We start from the raw sequence: 19006 nt of genomic DNA on the forward strand, positions 1-19006 counted from the left end.
CTAGAAATAGTGATCGCCTCTGGGCAGGGAATACGGAACGGCAATGGGACGCTTATTTTTCACTGCGCACCATTTATATAATTTGAATTCCTCCTCTTGTGTATCTGTTACTGAACGGAAGGTTTTGAGAGAGCTGGGGGAAGTAGCTGGTATCAAGCAGGAAAGCTGAAGGTGCAGATGGGCAGGGGGCTGGTTCCCCCCTCTGCCAAGCTCTCCTGCCAGAGGCTCCACGGCCACCAGGCCTTTCTCAGAACTTTAGGATGGAGGAGGGCGGGGCCGGGGAAGCCTTTTAACAGAGTGCCCTAAAATATCTCGGGGACTAGGGCTAGGGAGGGGAAAGGAGAAATCGGAGACATTTGTTTGGCAGGTTTGTCAATTGCAGATTGTTTGCAGGGAAACACCCCATCGTCCCCACCCCAGGACACTACAGCCTTAGACCTCCCTGATCCTGGCTTTGGAAACTGGTCAGCAGCACTCTGGAGGCGGCTGTTTTGAAGGGCCAAGGAGAGGGGCTGTCTGAGAATGAGGATGGCAGAAAGGGGCCCACGCTTTGCTGCCTCCCAAGACTACGAGGGTTGGGAGGCCCATGTAAGGGGGCCCTCGCGCGGGGAATGAGAACTTCCCTCCCCAGTAGCCTTCACCCCCGCAATGCCTCCCACCCCAAAAGATCTGCTTGGCCCACGTTCCGGCGCAACGCGGTGGAAGACGGCCCTCGTGTGCCAGTGCAGACCTTCGCGCCCCTCCAGCCTGCAGCCAGCCGGCCGCTCCTCCAGCGCGCAGGCGCAGGACACACAAAAAACCACAGCTCCCAGCAGCCTCGCGCCGTCCGCGCGCAGCCGCAGAGCAGAGGCTGCTGGGAACGCGGGACCAGAGGCGGGGCGAGCGCGCGCGGGGCGGAAGTCGGCCGCACTCCTCCGTCCCGGCCCTTAACCCAGCCAAGCCCAGCCAACTCCCGTCGACCGCGGGCACCGGAGCCAGCCCCGCAGCGGGTGAGTTACTCTGCGCCCGCGGCCGCCGGCGCCCTGCCCCAGCCACGGGCCCGGGCCCGCGTCCCGGAGCCTGCCGCCGCCCTCCGACCCTGCCGCGTCCCGCCCCTTGACCCGTCCGTCAGGCCCCCTTCCCGTCCCACCCGTGCGGGACCTCTGCCCCCCGACTCGCAGACTGGGCTGGGACTCTGCCCTCTGACCTGTGGGAAAGTCCCCTTCTTCCGACAGACGGTGGACACCACCCCCTCTGACTTTTGGGACACCTCATCCCTGGGACTAGCGTGGGGACCATTACCCTCTGGTTAGTGTGGGCACCTCCCCTCTCTAATTAGTGTGGGGACCATCCCCCTCTGATTAGTGTGGGCACCTCCCCCCTCTGATTATGTGACTCCTCCCCGCTCTGATTAGTGTGGGACACCCCCCTTCTAATTAGTTTGGGGACCATCCCTCTCTGATTACTGTGGGGCATCTCCCGTCTCTGATTAGTGTGGGGACCACCCCCCTCTGATTCATGTGGGGCACCTCCCCCTCTGGTTAGTGTGGGGACCATCCCCCTCTGATTAGTGTGGGACGCCTCCCCGCTCTGGCTAGTGTGGGGCACCCCTCCTGGGAATGACCCCCTCCCACCACCCTCTGACTTCAGATACCCTTCCTCTGGTTTATGCAGGGTCTCTCTGGACTGATAAGGGAATTTTCTCCCTCTGACTGGCACTTGGTCACACCTGTAACAGGCCAACCTTCCCCACCCCATCTTAGTCCTTGCTCTCCCTGCCCTCATCCAATTTGGAGCCTTCCTCCAGGCAGCAGAGCTCACTCTCATCTTTCTGCATGCAAATGATTCGCCCTCGCCACCATACCTGTCTCACACCCCTACTGCCATCCGGTCTGGATTCTCTCATCCTTGGGGACTGGTACCTCCTTGCCAGTCCATGTTGCTTGGTGCCTTTGCTTCTCCCTCCGAATGGTCTTTCTCTTGCCCTCTGTGTACCCTAGGCTTGGCACAGAGCACCTGTGACCACTCTTCCATCAGCAGACACATCTCTCTCCCAAGCACCTTTCCCCCTTAGTGACCCCTGGAAAAGCAGTCTCTTAGTGTCCCAGCTCCATTTCTCATTTTCTTCTTGAGGTTGTATGCCCTATGGCCTTCTACCACATTTTCAACAAAGCAGAGGTTTGGAAATGTGAGGCTCTTGGTGTCAAGTGAATCTGGCTAGCTCTCCAGTGTAAGGACCCAAACTTGAAACAAGTGTCAGGTCATAGAAGGCTCCTAAAAGGAAGCGGGTGCCGCAGCCCTTCAGGATCCGCGGTCTCCCAGCTCTTCCTCCCTCTCCCTCTGAGGAGCTTTGCTGAGAAAGGTCCCTCCAGGCCTGGGCCACAGACCCTCCCTCCAGCCCCATCCCAGGCCTCTCAGCAGGACAGTCTGGCTGGAGCCTGTGGAACGGCAGCGGGGCTCCTCCCAGGTGCTCCTCCCTGCCGGCCTCAATGAGCCCTCTATCCCAGCACAGGCCCCTGCTGAAAGGCACATTGAAGGAGCCAACCCTCTCCCCTCTGGACGTGGCAAGGGTTTCCTGCCGGGGCAGCCCCAAGCATCTTCACGGCCAGGACTCAGGTGAAGCATGGATTTGTCCAGGCACTGTCATGAGGCCACTGCAGCAGTGTGGGGACCAACTTCTAGCGTCACTTTTTCATGTCCAAATTAATGTGATCACAAAAGAGAATGACATGTCACAAGGTGGTAGAGGAAATCATCCACTCCCAGCAGATAGGACCCCTGGACGCTGGGACACCTCGCTGGAGGGGCACATCAGAGGTTTGATGCTTCTGATTGCCAGAGGTCTCCTTTCTTCCCCTTAGGCTATAACCGTGTTTTCCTAGCCCATGGCAGCTTAGTAAATGTGTTGGTGTAAAAGCTCTTGGTACTCCAGAACGTTTTCACTCGCCCGTCACTGTGCACCTGCTCTGCAGGACCCCCCTGAGCTGCAGAGTATGTGAGGAGACCCAGGGTGGGGTAGGAGCAGTTCTCCTGGCCCTGTGGGTGTTTTTACCCTGCCACCTGGATGTGGCTTTCGAGGTGTGTGTGCCTGTGCAGGCTCCCGCAAGTACATATGGCCCGTCATCGGAGTCTCCGTACTTTCTGGCAACCATATAGGTAGATAGGTAGATGTATAAATGCTGTAGTGTTTACTCTTTCAAAAACAGATCTGAGACTTGGAACTATTGTCCAGGTCCTGAAATGGGTCAGTACTGTCACAAGGAGGTCATTTTTCTATTGTTTGTTGAATGGTACCAGCGATGCCAAGGACACACAGCATTCATTCTTTTCACTCAGTGCACTCTGAACTGTCGAGATTACCTGGAAAGCTCTTATGAAATGCCAATATCAAGGGAATTAAAAACTTTCATATTAATTCTTAAGAAGGTTCATGTTGATTTTCCTTTTACTTTAATCAAGATGGTTAATTAGGAAAAAATCATCCTGGCGGTAGAGAAGTCTATTTGGGGAGACGTTCTGTTTTTTCTTTTGGACCCTCCTCGTCTCTGTCATGCGTGCAGTGTTCAAGTGGAGCGCCTGGTTCCCAGGCAGGACGCTGCCCCCCGCGTTCCTCTGGGATGGTTCTATGGGAAGTGAAGATGGCATTGAAGTCTGGCTTAAGACAGTGTGTGATGCCACCATGTGGGAGTGGGGCAGAGGTGAGACTGGGACCCCCCAGAATGGCTCTGAGAGTCTTGCCGGGTTGAATGAAAGTCCTGGCGATGCAGCCTTTGTGTCCCAGGAGCCGGGCCCTGAGGAAAGCATGAGGTGAGAGGGTGGCAGTAAGCAGGTGGGCTCGTGCGGGTGCCGCTGCGGTGTGGAAGGCAGCCCTGATGCAGGTCCATGGGGTGATGATCCCATCCCGTTATTTTCACACACTCTGGAAAAGGACACCTTCCCCGATGTGTGCTGCCATTTGGAATGTGCCTTTCAACTGAGAAGGTCACTTTTTGGCTAAAATTCCTCCAGGTGTAACATCGATAATACAAATTAAGCAGACACAGCCTCTTTACAATGCAGTAACTGCAAACCATAGAGGGTTCTGAAGCTGTGGGCCCACCCCATAGACAGTGACTGGTCCTGGCCCTTGGAACAACCTGGAGGCTCTTTCCCCTCTTCCTCCTGTGATTGGCGGAGGAACAGCTCCCCGAGATGTCCACGTCCTACCTTCTGAGCCTGCGAATATGTTACATTACATGGCAAAGGGGAATTAAGGTTGCTAATCAGCCGACCTTAAAATAGTGAGATGATCCTGGATTTTCCCAGGGAGCCCAATGTAATCACAGGGTCCTTAAGAAGAGAAGAGGGAAGCAGAAGAGCCAGAGGGCAGTGATGGCCAAGAGGCTTGGGGAAGTGCAGTGGGCGGGCTTTGGAGGGGGAGGAGGGGCCACCAGGCAGGGAATGTGGGTGCCTCCAGAAGCTGGAAGAGGCATGGGAATGGAGCCATGGCCTGTGTTAGGCTTCTGTCCCACAGGACGGTGCCTGCTGCCTGCCGTGTGCTGGATACTAGGGGCTGGGGACAGGTGCAGAAGTCAGTCAGATCCTGAGCTTGACCTTTAAGGAGAGTGCTGTCTGTGGAGGCGGGATGGCCTAACCAGACTCCCCGTGACCTTCTTCCTTCCTGGTTTCCTTGTACTGCCCACCCCTGAGGAGATTTGCCATGGAATTTGCAGGTACAATAGTTAGCCTCGCAAATGCCAAAGCAGGAATCAGGTAACATTTTCAAGGAGTCTGGCCCATGGCAGGCATTAATAAGTGCTTCTCTGAGATGCACCACCCGTGTTCTCTCAGGTGCTGTTAGCATGAATGTGTGAAGGCCTTGGCTCCTGCCTTGGCCGTGCTGAAGAGTCTGTAGGTCAGCGGGGTTTGCTGTGTACCGTGGCAGTGAACACAGTGGGCACTCTGAGGCCTGCCTGCCTGCTCTCTGGGTGTGGGAAGGGAAAGGAAAGTAGCTCTTCTCCAGAGATAAGGGGTTGGCGCACCTGCCACCTGCCTACCTGTCCCTTCCGAGGAGGTGGGGGCTAGGATGTGGCGGCCTCTTAACACGATGATGTGGCTTCCTGCCCTGCCTGGATCCTGAAAGGGAGGAGCCTGGCAGCCCTCAGTAAATCTGCTGGTTCCGCCACCTGTCCTATTCCACTCCTGCAGGAAGCTGGAGAAACAGACCCTCTTGGCTGTCTGCTGTCCAGGGAGTCGCCGCTCCCTTCATTACAACCTTGTGCAGAGTGCAGCGGCAGGCCTGGGGATGGCCTCGGGAGGTAGGTGGCCCCTGAGCCCTTCTCCTGGGAAAGGGCAGCAGCAGGGAGACACCTCCTGGGTGTGAACAGAGAAAAGCACACTGTTTCCCTAACTCTCCGCTCCCTAACTCCCTGCTCCGTAACTCCCCTCTCGCTAACTCCCCAGTCCCCAACTCCCAGCTCCCTAACCTCCCTCTCCCTAACCCCCTCTCCCTAACCCCCCTTTCCCTAACTCCCAGCTCCCTAACTCCCCTCTCCCTAACTCCCCTCTCCCTAACTCCCCTCTCCCTAACCCCCCTCCCTAACTCCCCTCTCCCTAGCACCCCTCTCCCTAACCCCCTCCCTAACTCCCCCCTCCCTAACCCCCTCTCCCTCACTCCCCTCTCCCTAACCCCCTCTCCCTAACTCTCCTCTCCCTAAACCCCCTCTCCCTAACTCCCCTCCCTAACTCCCCTCTCCCTAACCCCCTCCCTAACCCCCGCTCCCTAACTCCCCTGTCCCTAACCCCTCCTCCCTAAGCCCCCTCTCCCTAACCCCTCCCTAACTCCCCCCTCCCTAACCCCCTCTCCCTCACTCCCCTCTCCCTAACCCCCTCTCCCTAACTCCCCCCTCCCTGACTCCCCTCTCCTTAACCCCCCTCCCTAACTCCCCCCAACCCCCCTCTCCCTAACCCCTTCCCTAACTCCCCCCTCCCTAACTCCCCCTCCCTAACCCCCCTCCCTCACTCCCCTCTCCCTAACCCCCCTCCCTAACTCCCCTCTCCCTAACCCCCTCTCCCTAACTCCCCTCCCTAATTCCTCACTCCCTAACTCCCCCCAACTCCCTGCTCCCTAACTCTTGGCTCCCCTGCGCTCTGGGAGTGTCCTGTGGGATGGACAGATGCCTCCATGGTGCCTTGCGAGCCTTGCAGGTGGTTATTGCTCCTGTGAGTGCTCTCCAGGCAGCAGCAGGGGTCCTCTCCCTGTAGGCCCCCGAGCCTGGGAGATAGCTGGTTTGCAGCCTCACTGAACAGAAGAGCCTGGCTGGCCACAGAACCCATGACTTTGCTGTAGCTCCTGAGTCCTCTTGTTGCTGATTATCTAAAATCAAACCATTACTCTGCAGGCACTGGGGTTGTAAAACTTCTTTTCACAATAAAGCGAGCATTTAAACTGCTTAAAGCTTTGAGGGGTGTAGAGAGAAGCCTCACACGGGTCCCTTCTGGAAAGGACTTTGTCCATCTTGTGTCTTACTGTCGCTGGTTCATTTCTGTTGTTTCTGGCTGGCAACAAACAAAAGAGCCCTCCCACCCCCCACCCCCTAAAAAGAACCCAACTTTTTAAAGAACATGCAAACTCTTGCCTGCAGCAGGTGCCGGCAGCCAGGCACCCCGGCAGCCAGTGGTAGTTCATATACCAGCATGCGCTGTGGCAAAGGCATCTGATTTGAAACTTTTTTGCAAAATAAAATAATTCCTTGGGGTCCTGAAGGAGAGATGAAGCCCAAGGGAAGGTGTTCTGGTGCTGAAGTTAAAGGAATTTTCTGGAAGGTACACAGAGTTCTCTTGTCACTAGAAGCAGTCGCTTGTTTAACCAAAGGTGTCTGAGTCCCTGGCGTCTCTGCCCCTCTGTTAGCTCTGGGGAATCAGCATGACCTCGAGGTAACACTGACCACACGGGACTGTTGAAAGTCTGTCTCCCCAACTGTGCTGAGCTCCTGGAGGAAAGGCCCCTGCCTCCGTCACACTGATTCCCCAGAGGGGTAGAGATGCCGGGATTCAGACACCTCTGGTTCCGTGTGGTCAGAGGACGTGAGCCTCCCGGGTGGGGAGCATGTGCCACGGTGTAGACGCCGGGAGTCTGGAATGGGAAGGCGTGCAGTGTTGCACAGCGACTTGGGAGAGGTCCCGCTCCTGGGAGGGCAGGCGGAAAAACCCAGTGAGGCTTTCTCTACAGGCTGAGACGTTTGTCCTTTAGATGGAAGGCATTGGGATCTACTGGAGTTGGAATCCAGACTTGCTTTTTGGAAAAATTATTCTGTCAGTTTTGTGGAGGGTGATTTGAGGTGGTCTTGACCCAGGGATCTGTCAGGGGACAGGGAGTCGATATTTTCAGTCTCCACAGTCTGTTGCGACCTCTCAACGGTGCAGCCACATTCAGCATGCCAGGGAGGAGTCCTAGCTGGCTTTAATCAGCCACATCTACACGCCAGGACGCGTCTACACAGCGGCCGTGTCTATGCAGGCCGCGTCTACACGCCAGGCGGTGTCTACACACCGAGCCGCAACTACACACCAGGCCACACAGGCCACATCTACACACCAGGCGGGAGACTGGATTTGGCCCATGGGTGGTAGTTTGCAACCCTCCCAGCAGGCGGGAGGGTACTTGTAGAGTGAGTGAGAAGCAGTAGCAGTCAGCCCCTGTGCACAGTTCTCTAACCTGAGCATGCGGCATGGCCGTCAGCATGGCTCCAGGAAGTAAACTGAGGCCAAGGGAAGTCCCTGGCTGAGCCCAGATGGTCTGTATCAGGGGTGTCCAATCTTTTGGCTTCCCTGGGCCACATTGGAAGAAGAATTATCTCGGGCCACACATAAAATGCATTGATAGCTGATGAGCTTAACAAAAAATTCTCATCTCGTCATGTTTGAAGAAAGTTTACGAATTTGTGTTGGACCACATGTTGGACAAGCTTGGTCTAGATCATTAGAGCAAGACTCAGAGAGTCATCAGGGTGAGATGGAACTGGAGCCGAGGCTGTGTGGATGGGGAGAAGGGAGCCGAGTCTAGAGCTGGGTGGCACACGTGGGGCTGGGGAGGGAGGAGGATTAGGACGAATCGCTTCCTGGGATGGCTCCTGAGGGCCGGGAGTGCCGGAGCCAGGACAGGGAGTTCCTGAGGAGGACCTGGTTTGCGGTGCCTGTGGGTATCGGATGAGGAGGCTCAGAGACTGGGTCAGGCTAGAAAGGTGTGGGGGTCTTCACCTTAGAGGGCAGGCCCTGGGAGAGGTCAGTGGGCTGCCAGCACTGGGGGCTGAGAAGACCTGCCTGGGAGGAGGCCCACAGAGAGTGCCCCCCGGCCTCGAGGAGGGACACGGACGATGTGCTCACTGGGTTTGCCGCTGGTGAAGGCTTCAGGTGGCTGCTTCTGAGGATTAGCCAGAGGGAAGGAGAGGGTGTGGTGGGCAAGGGGGCCTGGGCAGGGGTGGGAAGGGACAGAGGTGCCGGGGACTCGGGGAAGGGTTTTCCTTCATTCACAGATTCGCCATTTATTCAGCAGTAGTTGAGTGTCTGTGGGAGTGTGGGGTCTGGAGGTAAAATGGTGACAAGGTGGGCGACTTGGGCGGCCTGTGGATGGAAGGGAGGAACCAGAAGAGCAGGTGCCCGGCGGCTGGGGGGTCTGACCTGAGTGGCAGGTGTGGGCCCCACCCAGGGGCCTCGGCTGCTGAAGGTGGCCGCAGGGTGGTCTCCTGGGAGAAGTGGGCCAGAGATTTGACAGGAATGGTGAAGGTGAGGACAGTGGCTCTCCGGAGTGCTGAGGGAGTTGAACAGGGAAGAACATGGGGGTTCCAGGAGCTGGTGACGACGACACCTCACAATGTCTGACAGCAGTCTATGCAGGCACCGTCGTTCTATGCTGGCAAGCACCGTCTTCCCGGGCCTGCAGCTCAGATGTGGCAGCTGAGCAGCTCGATCTTTGGGGGTCTTGATCCAGGTTGTGGGTTCACAATATGCCTAAGGTGGGGCCCCTGGCAGAGTGCAGAGGAGCTGTTGAAGAAGTGGCTAATGGCTCACCTGGCATCTCTTTCCCTTCAGCCAGTGTGTGCAGACCATCTGCTCCCTGCGTGGCAGTGCGTCAGGTGCTGGGGCTGTGACAGTGGCCAGGTCCCTGCCCTAGGAGCAGAAATAATCACCTAGCCAGGCAGGGACGGTGGGAGAGCCGGAGCGGCATGGGAGGGAGGGCCAGTGGGCAAGTATTCCCAGGGAGCTGATGCCCTGTAGGAGAGACTGAGCTGCTGGTGCGAAGAGCAGGCCCGACTGTTCCAGGCAGGGGGAACAGCAGGCTCTGCCAGGGCCAGTGTGGTCAGGGGACAGAAGGAGGCCTACGTAGCCAGCCGGCAGGCAGAGGAGATGGTGCAGTGTGAGGGCTGAGCGGGAGCAGAGTGGGTTCACCCCAGGAGCTGAGGAAGCCACTGAAGCCGGGAGTGTGCCATCTGATGGATGCTACTTCATGGCAGGTGGTGAGGGAGTGTCAGGGGATGTTGGTGGGGGGCAGCTGGCAGGGCAACTTCATGGCGGGGGGTATGGGAGTGTCAGGGGCAGAGAGGCAGCCGAGGGGTGGAGGGAGGCAGCCGGCATGGCACGGTGAGGAAGGGCCATGGAAGAGGACAGAACCTGCCCACGGACTCAATGCTGAGGAAGGAAAACGGAGGATGAGGCCAGTCAGGTTTTTCGTGGTGGCAGTGCCTTATGTTTTTATCGAAGTGTAATATTCACACAGAAAAGTACATCTCCCAGGATCCTGAGAGCTTGAACCAGACCACTGTGGACACGGTGGCCACCCATCACCACTACCCTTCCCAAGGGGAGATGAGGAGCAAGTAGGCTTGAGGGAAGAGCTGCACAGGACTCGTGTCTTGAAATGTCTAAGACGCATGTCAGAAATGCAGGTAAGGGGGGGTGCGGGTGCTGGCACCTGTGATCCCAGCACTTTGGGAGGCTGAGGCAGGAGGATCACTTGAGCCCAGGAGTTCAAGACCAGCCTGGACAATATAACGAGGCCTCATCTCTATAAAAAAATTAAAAATTAGCTGTGCCCCAGGTGCGGTGGCTCACGCCTGTAATCCTGGCACTTAGGGAGGCCAAGGCAGGTGGATCACCTGAGGTCACGAGTTTGAGACCAGCCTAACCAACATGGAGAAACCACATCTCCACTAAAAATACAAAACTAGCTGGGCGTGGTGGTGCATGCCTGTAATCCCAGCTACTAGGGAATCTGAGGCAGGAGAATTGCTTGAACCCAGGAGGTGGAGGTTGCAGTGAGCCGAGATCGCGCCATTGCACTCCAGCCTAGGCAACAAGAGGAAAACTCTGTCTCCAAAAAAAAAAAAAAAAATTAGCTGTGCATGGTGGCACACGCCTGTAGTTCCAGCTACTTGGGAGGCTAAGGTGGGAGGATCGCTTGAGCCTCGGAGGTTGAGGCTGCAGCGAGCGTGATCCCTGTTGCCTGGGCAACAGAGTGAGGCCCTATCTCAAAAAAACAAAAAAGAAATGTAGGTGGGATTGGCATAGCAGGTAAGATAGAGTAATTCAGAGCTCAGTGGAGACTTCTTGGGCCTGGCTGGGGTTTTGAAGCCTTGGGGCTAGAAAAGGGGCAGGGAGGGGCAGGGCCTGGGTGCAGTCAGAGGAGGATGTGCAGCACTGGGAACTCCAGCCCTGCTGCCGGGAAGGCTCCAGTGATCAGCCCTGTGACCACCTCAGGGGGTCCTGAGAGGCCTGCCCCTTAAAGGGAGCATGGAGTCTTCCCTGCGGGCCTGGAGGAACTGCTGGCAGCCCCCCTGTGCTGTTAGGAGGCTCACTCTGAGCAGCAGGCCCCACATATGCGCCTTGTTCACTCCTTGAACCTCACCCTGGGGCTAAAACCTAAGACTGTCCGAAAGTTCCATGGGGAATTGTCACCCTGTTTCTGTATCTTCTCAGCCCAGCAGCCTGCAGCATGGAGAAGGGGGTGTCTCTGGTGGGGGTGTCTGTCGCTGGCTGCTGTGCGCCAGGGCCTCATGGTCCACATATTTGGGGCCCAGAATTGCACAGAGCCACTGGAGTCCCCAAGCCCTTCCCAGGCGCCCTGGCAGGGAGGACAGCGTCTGCCCATAAAGGCACACGTTTGCTGCTTTGTTGTTTTCTCAAGGAGGACCCAGCCAGGGAAGCTCAGGCCAGGATTCACTGAGTTATAGTTGGAGGGCAGAGATATGGAACCTCTGCCCAGGGCCAATGTTCTCGATCGGAGCACCGGGAGCTGTCTCCCCACGCCCCATCGTGGCACTTGGCGGCTGTCCAGAGACAGGCAGCTCTCACCAAGGTGGCGCAGATGTGGGCCTGGTGCCCCATGGCTGCACTGAGCCATCATGCTGTATGCCCGGGAAGTGGGGTTGGCGCAGCAGTGAAGGGCTGCAGTTCCTGGCCGCCACCAGCACCCTGACCCTGGGGCTCTGCCACAGAGCCACGCCTGGAGTGGAGGGTGACCTGGGAGAGGCCTGCGGCCAAACCAGGCCCCACAGTGAGCCGAGCAGTTCTCTGGAGCCAAGGCACAGACACGCTGGCCTCCAGGCAGCCAGAGCGGCTCAGACTCTGGTCCCTGCAGTCATTTGCATTAATAGAAAGGCACCAGGGGACAGACACTGCCAAAAACAATGACAGATACAAAAAAGAAGAAGGGTTTTTATTTGGTTTGGATGTGTATTCCAATGCTGCAGGAGCCTAACCCAGAGGCAGTGGAGACTCCTTTACTGCACATCTGTCTGCTCCAGGCCAGGCACTGTTCTAGGAGCCAGGATACAGAGGTGGAGACAGAAACAAACAAACTGATAACTGTATACAATACTCTAATGTCAAGTGGGGACAAGGGCCAAGGACCCAGGGACGGAGGGTGATGTCGGCAGCAGGGCAGTCAGGGAGGGCTTCCTGGATGAGGTGGCATTTGAGTAAAATACAGACCTGTACCCTATGATCCTATCCCACTTCACCCCGTCAGCCTTCCCCTCCCACCTGACTCCCCTGCGCTTCTCTCTTTAGAGGGACCACAGAGCACCAGCCTGCATGGAACTTCCTTCTCTCACTCAGCTTCCCACCTTGCCAGCTGGGACAGGGGAGATGGAGTAATTTGGCTCTGGAAAGACTTCACGTCTTGCCGAATGAAAGTAAGCAAAGATACTGCTAGAGTCGGGGATTCATTAAGCCGAGGAAGTAAGAATGGCCACAAAGTAGTGAAATACTATTTCTTCTGGAAAAATCAGCCTCCAGCGCCTGCAGCTTCAGGAACTAAGATGTGACTGTGCTTGCGGAGGCGCTGACTTCTCTCCTCCCTCCCTGGCTGTGCAGGTCCCACCTGTCTGTCACGCTGATGCCCGTGCAGCTGTCTGAGCACCCGGAATGGAATGAGTCTATGCACTCCCTCCGGATCAGTGTGGGGGGCCTTCCTGTGCTGGCATCCATGACCAAGGCCGCGGACCCCCGCTTCCGTCCCCGCTGGAAGGTGATCCTGACATTCTTTGTGGGTGCCGCCATCCTCTGGCTGCTCTGCTCCCACCGCCCGGCCCCCGGCAGGCCCCCCACCCACAATGCACACAACTGGAGGCTCAGCCAGGCGCCCGCCAACTGGTACAATGACACCTACCCCCTGTCTCCCCCACAAAGGACACCGGCTGGGATTCGGTACCGAATCGCAGTTATCGCAGACCTGGACACAGAGTCAAGGGCCCAAGAGGAAAATACCTGGTTCAGTTACCTGAAAAAGGGCTACCTGACCCTGTCAGACAGTGGGGACAAGGTGACCGTGGAATGGGACAAAGACCATGGGGTCCTGGAGTCCCACCTGGCGGAGAAGGGGAGAGGCATGGAGCTCTCCGACCTAATTGTTTTCAATGGGAAGCTCTACTCCGTGGATGACCGGACAGGGGTCGTCTACCAGATCGAAGGCAGCAAAGCCGTGCCCTGGGTGATTCTGTCCGACGGCGACGGCACCGTGGAGAAAGGTAACTGGACCCTGAGGTTTTATGGAGGTGTGGGTGGGGAGTGGGAGCTCAGGGCCTGGCTGGCAAACACAGGCACATGGTAAAGAATTCACACACCTAGAAGCCAGGGATGTGGTGAGGGAGCACGTCTCCCTCTTGCTCTGACCTGCAGCCCCCTTACCCTTAGCCAGGAGCATAGCCTACTGTCACTTCACACTGAGCAGTTTCTAGGAGTAAGAGCTTACCGCTAGAGGCCTGCGGGAGACGTGGGGAATCTTTCCAGGATGCTTTAGGCTGTATCCGCTGCTGCTCTCAGAGCCTCTGGGAACACGGCCCTTTTTACACCTTCAAAGGTTCTCAAGATCACGCTGGGATATGCCCACCAGGAGCCTTACCTTGAAAGCCACGGGGTCAGATGGTTCTCACTCAAAACCCAGACTTTGGTTTCATGTTACTGAAGGGTAAACTGCTGCCCAGCCCTCCTCTCCCTGAACCCCAGCAGGGGGAGGGCATATGTGAGCTGCGCCAACCCCCCTGGAGTGGAGCCTGATGCCAGTGTTTTTGTTCACCAGAAAGGAGGTGCTGCTTCCACAGGGCAGGGACAGGCTTTGGGGAGGCACGGTGGCCAGTGTCTTCCTCCAGGGAGGAGCTGGGGAGGCGCCAAGGACGCTGGCAGAGGAGCTGCCAGCTCCTCTGAGCTCCGTTTGTCTGAGCTGGCGGTGGATCCCCACCTTCTAGAAAGCTAAATGCCACCGCAGGCTTTCTGAAGTCAAGGGGGAACCACACTAAACAACGGCCCACACAGTTCATGGCCGGCCAGGCCCTCCCCACACCCGGTGATAAAATCTTCAGTGTTTGCCCAGGGCTGGACAGGGGACGGACCTCACCTGAGGTATCAAAGTGTTGGTCGCCTACTTCCTGCCTTGCACTTGTCAGGATTTTAGGCAACCCCAGTGTAGTTCTGTCCTTCCCTTGGATAGGGAGGAAAGCGGGGTACAGGGAGCTCTGGGGTTGGGCGCTGCTCAGGTCATCCGGGAGGGACGGAAGACCCGGGGGTGGAGAATGTCTCATAGCACAAGGGGCCCAGGAGACCGCAGGTCCCTGCAGAGAAGCTACTGCAGTCTCGGGCAGTTCAGGGGGCACAGCTCCAGCTCTCAGGGGCAAGAAGCTGGCAAAATTTGGGGAAAGCAAACAGAAGTTAGAATACCAGGGTGTAGGGATGATAAGAATACACTGGTAGAACACAGGCTCCCACACAGCCTGAACTGTGGCAGCCTTCAAAGTTAGGCTTATTTTAAATAAATCAGTTTAAAAAAAGCAAAAACAGCTTCTGAACAAATCCGTTGAAAGGAAGAGTGGGAACCCCAGCACCAAGCCCCTCTCCGGCGACTGGAGTTAGAGTGATGCTTGGTGAGACCTCAAGTGTGGCTGAGGGCAGCACCCGCACTCCCCTGACACACACATGCTCCTTCAGAGTGCTGTCACTTTTCAGCTTTTCTAGCCTTTAAGGATAATCCTGAGGTTGGGGTTACAGCTTGAGGAGCGGGGAGTTGGGGATCAGAGGAGACTTGAGAATGGTCACTGAACCTTCAGGAGCTGAGGGGAGGGCAGCCGGCTGGCCCCGGGTGGGAGCCAGGTTCGGGGTCTAAGGACAGGTGCGGGGCTGGGCAGGAGCCAGGTGCAGGGTCTAAGGACAGGTGCGGGGCTGGGTGGGAGCCAGGTGTGGGGCTGGGGAGGAGCCAGGTATGGGGCCGGGTGGGAGCCAGTTGTGGGGCCAGGGAGGAGCCAGGTGCGGGGCCCGGTGGGAGCCGGGCGTGGGGTCTAAGGACAGGTGCGGGGCCAGGCAGGAGCCAGGTGCAGGGGTCTAAGGACAGGTGCGGGGCCAGGCAGGAGCCGGTTGTGGGGCCTAAGGACACACTCTGCTTGGCCAGGCTTCAAGGCCGAATGGCTGGCAGTGAAGGACGAGCGTCTGTATGTGGGCGGCCTGGGCAAGGAGTGGACGACCACCACAGGCGACGTGGTGAACGAGAACCCGGAGTGGGTGAAGGTGGTGGGCTACAGGGGCAGCGTGGACCACGAGAACTGGGTGTCCAACTACAACGCCCTGCGGGCTGCCGCCGGCATCCGGCCGCCAGGTAAGAGACGCCTGCCCCAGCCCATAGTGTGGCTTCCACAGCCCACTCACTGGGAACCTGCTTCCTCCTGCATTTGCCTCCAAAACCTTTTTTTATTTTAGACATAGTCTTGCTCTGTCACCCAGGCTAGAGTGCAGTGGCGCGATCTCAGCTCACTGCAACCTCCGCCTCCTGGGTTCAAACGATTCTTCTGCCTCAGCCTCCCCAGTAGCTGGGAGTACAGGTGTGCACCACCACGCCCAGCTAATTGTATTTTTCGTGGAGACAGGGTTTCACCATGTTGCCCAGGATGGTCTCGAACTCCTGACTTTGGGTGAACTGGTGATCCACCCGCCTCGGCCTCCCAAAGTGCTGGGATTACGGGCGTGAGCCACCACACCCAGCCTCCAAGGCCCGTTTCTTGCTTGATTTTAGTGATTTTGGTTGCCTCTGATGGTTGGCTCCCCTCAGGCCAGTGGATTCTGGTGGCAAATGAGCTGTTTTCTCTTTCCTGTCCCACTCGCCCTGGCAGCTGGCCTCCTCGCATCCCAGCCTGTGGCCCGGTTGTCTGCACTGGTGGGTCAGGCCCTGTCCCTACCCCTGGTGCTGGGCCGTGGTGTCTCACACCAACATAGGGCCGGCAGCACTTTGGCCTCCCCCTAGTCAGGATGGAGTAGGCCTTAGGTGCCTGAGGTTCAGGAGGAAGTGACTGAGTCTGTGCCTTGGGCCCCAGATGCTGTCTCCTCTTCCTTGCAGCCTCAAGGCAGCCTCCCCGCCCGATGCCTCTCCATGTCCAATAGGGGTTTGTTCCCTTTCCTTGGGCTCCTCTGGATCAGCCCCGAGGAGGCGCCGATGAGCCCGAATCCCTGATGCAGCTCACAGGCAGCTCTCGGGGGAAGGGGAGGAGGCTTCAGGGGAGGGGGTGCTGCAGGTTCCCTGCGTGGGATAACTGAGAACACAGAACCTTCCAGAAGCCTAGAGAGCAGGGAGGGGCGGGTTGCTGTGGGCTGGTGGGCCCTGGTGGTCGCAGCCCTGTGCCTGCTACTGTGCACGGCCTGATGGCATGGGGCTGGGCATGCCAGGCCGCATGCGTGTCTGACCCGCGGTCACCCGGTTCCCAGGCTACCTCATCCATGAGTCTGCCTGCTGGAGTGACACGCTGCAGCGGTGGTTCTTCCTGCCGCGCCGCGCCAGCCAGGAGCGCTACAGCGAGAAGGACGACGAGCGCAAGGGCGCCAACCTGCTGCTGAGCGCCTCCCCCGACTTCGGCGACATCGCTGTGAGCCACGTCGGGGCGGTGGTCCCCACTCACGGCTTCTCGTCCTTCAAGTTCATCCCCAACACCGACGACCAGATCATTGTGGCCCTCAAGTCCGAGGAGGACAGCGGCAGAGTCGCCTCCTACATCATGGCCTTCACGCTGGATGGGCGCTTCCTCTTGCTGGAGACCAAGATCGGAAGCGTGAAATACGAAGGCATCGAGTTCATTTAACTCAAAACAGAGACACTGAGCAAGGCCATCAGGACTCAGCTTTTATAAAAACCAGGAGTGCACTTTTGTTTTGTTTTGTTCTTTTTGGAACTGTGCCTGGGTTGGAGGCCTGGACAGGGAGCCCCGTCCCGGGCCCGGCAGGGTTGCGGGCACTGGACCCCCAGCCCCAAGGAGGCCGCGGCATGAACTGCTCTCCATGCTGCCATCTGGTGGTGAGATCGGTCACTTCAGGCGTTGACTCAAGGCCTGCCGAACTGGCTGGGTCCTTTCTTCCATCCGACCTCGTTTCTTTTCTTTCCTACGTTCTGTTGTTCAGTAAATATCCCTAGAGCTCTTACCATATGTCAGGCACTATGCCTCACCCTGAGAACGCAATGAGCATGAGGTGGACCTGTTTGCTGGGACCCCCAGGTCACCCCCTTTCTACTCTGTGCCTGGAGGATCATGTCCACCCCTGCACATCCTTGGAAGTGAAAATGTTTACGTTGCAGGGTATTGCATGGTCACGAGTGAGGGCAGGCCCCTGGGGACACATCTGCCAACAGCTGCACAGGGCCAGGGCGCAGGCACATCTGTTGGTTCTCAGGCCTCAGATAAAACCATCTCCGCATCGTGTAGCCAGTGACCGCTTTCTCCCTTCAGGAAAATTCTGTGGCCATGCGGCACTTTGAAGTTTTAATTATTAACCTTCTTTCATTAAAGCAGTTTCCTTTCTTATAAAATGGAATCACCAAATCTTACCACACAGAGCAAAGTCCTGTAGTTACCCAGCCCGCTCCAGCAGTGGGGGAGATTGTAAGGAAGCAGCGGCAGTTGGTGAAGCAAGTGTCACATTTCGGCGTTCTTGGCCAATGGATACAAAGATAAAGAAAACGTTGCCTTTTTCTAGCAACTGTCAGAAATCCTCATGCCTTTCAAGACTTCTATGAATGACTTGAATTTTTTATTCCCTGCCTAGGGTCTGTGAACAAGGCCTGTCTCTTCCCTGGGGTTTCTTTCCATGGCCTTTATTTCTCCTCTTCCAGTGGGAGTTTTGCAGGCTCTTCTCCATGGAAACTTCACATGAGCATTGGCTGGGCCTTGGCTTCGCTGGAGTGTACTCCAGGGCGAAGGCAGAGTGGGATTTGAGACCCAGGTTAGGCACGACCCAGGCTGAGAAGGGACGTTTCCATCATTCACAGTGCCCTCCCCGCAGCACTACCTCACCCCGACCCCCACCCTCACTCCCACCCCCACCCCCCCATCCTCAGGGGTGCCACGGTGGGCCGGAGGGTGCCGGTTCTGGCTGTCCCTGTGCCGGTCCCTCACAAACCTCTACCCCTTTGAAACTCAAGCACAGCTGCGAGGAGGGCAGCCAGGAGGGACCCCTCTCTCACTGGTTGTCTCTTTCCTCCGCTGTGTCATAGGTAGTGGAGGAAGCGAAGGAAGTGAACGCTGAATGTGACACATTTCTGAAGAGCTCAGCTGTCACCGGGCATAGCCTGGAAGCCCCAAGTCTGTTCTGACTTTGCCTGTCTCTTTGACCCGCCTCCTAGATCATTGTCCTTGATGTCCAGGCTGGGTCATTTAAAATAGAGATGCAGTCAGGAAGGTTGGGGGACTTGGGACTGTGGCTGAATTGAGACCTTGCTGATGTAGTCATGTCAGCACCTGAGTCACAGCCCAGGTGCCCAGAAGCAGCCTCTTCACACAGGCAGTGATTTGCGATTACTTTAAAGCTCACCTTTTTCTTTCCCTCTCTGTTCGCTGCTGTCAGCATAATGATTGTCTTCCTTCCCTGTGGGACCCATCTGTTTTGTAAACAATAAAGCGTCTGAGGGAGTGTAGTTGTCTTCTGTCGCGCGGTCTGTGCTGTTTGCGGAGGCCTGGCCGCGAGAGCGCCTGCGCAGGATGCTGGGCGTGCGCACGGGAGTCGCCCGCCAGGGGAGCCCATCTGGAAACTGTGTCCTCCAGTCCGCCTTGTCCCACAGACTCAAGGCGCTCCAAGAGCACAAGCACTGTGGTCAGAAAGGTAGGGTGTGAAGCCACTGCAAGCCCAGTCCTGGCTCTGTCCCCATCCAGCTGCATGTCCTTATGCAAATGAGCTAACTTTCCTGTGCTTCAGTGTCCTCGTCTGCAAAAGGAAGCTCATTGAAGAGCTCATCCCGGGGCTGCAGTGAATGGTAAGTGACTGGGTACGCGCAAGGGGCTTAGAACATCACCTGATGCATGCTGGGCACCCACGTACCCGTTAGTTGCTGCTCATCCCTGGAGAGCCATCTGGATGACTTGGTAAGGAGGCGCTCAGGTGAGAGGTCAGAGCTGAGCTGGTGTCTTTAGTGTGTCTGGTGAATCCACAGGAACAGAGGAGGTCGCTCCAGGTGACACATGGAAGAATCTCCATCACTGAAACCGCAGGCGCCAGGGAGGCAGGCACTGGCCAAGAAAGACCTCAACTG

At 57.2% G+C, this 19006-nt stretch overlaps 1 protein-coding gene across 2 annotated transcripts; it reads left to right on the plus strand.

Annotated features, from left to right (window-relative positions):
* Positions 1–869: 869 nt before the first annotated feature.
* Positions 870–18394, plus strand: CANT1 (calcium activated nucleotidase 1). Of its 2 annotated transcripts, XM_030828286.1 has the most exons (5): positions 870–989; positions 12025–12149; positions 12331–12983; positions 14894–15097; positions 16198–18394. In XM_030828286.1, the coding sequence occupies exons 3-5, from the start codon at positions 12353–12355 to the stop codon at positions 16566–16568; spliced, it is 1206 nt and encodes a 401-aa protein (XP_030684146.1). In that variant the 5' UTR covers positions 870–989; positions 12025–12149; positions 12331–12352; the 3' UTR covers positions 16569–18394. The 2 variants fall into 2 exon arrangements, with proteins under 2 accessions (XP_030684146.1, XP_030684147.1); XM_030828287.1 differs by lacking the exon at positions 12025–12149.
* Positions 18395–19006: the final 612 nt, after the last annotated feature.

This window comes from Nomascus leucogenys, chromosome 14, assembly GCF_006542625.1.
Source record: "Nomascus leucogenys isolate Asia chromosome 14, Asia_NLE_v1, whole genome shotgun sequence".
In the NCBI taxonomy this organism is placed as follows: domain Eukaryota; kingdom Metazoa; phylum Chordata; class Mammalia; order Primates; family Hylobatidae; genus Nomascus; species Nomascus leucogenys.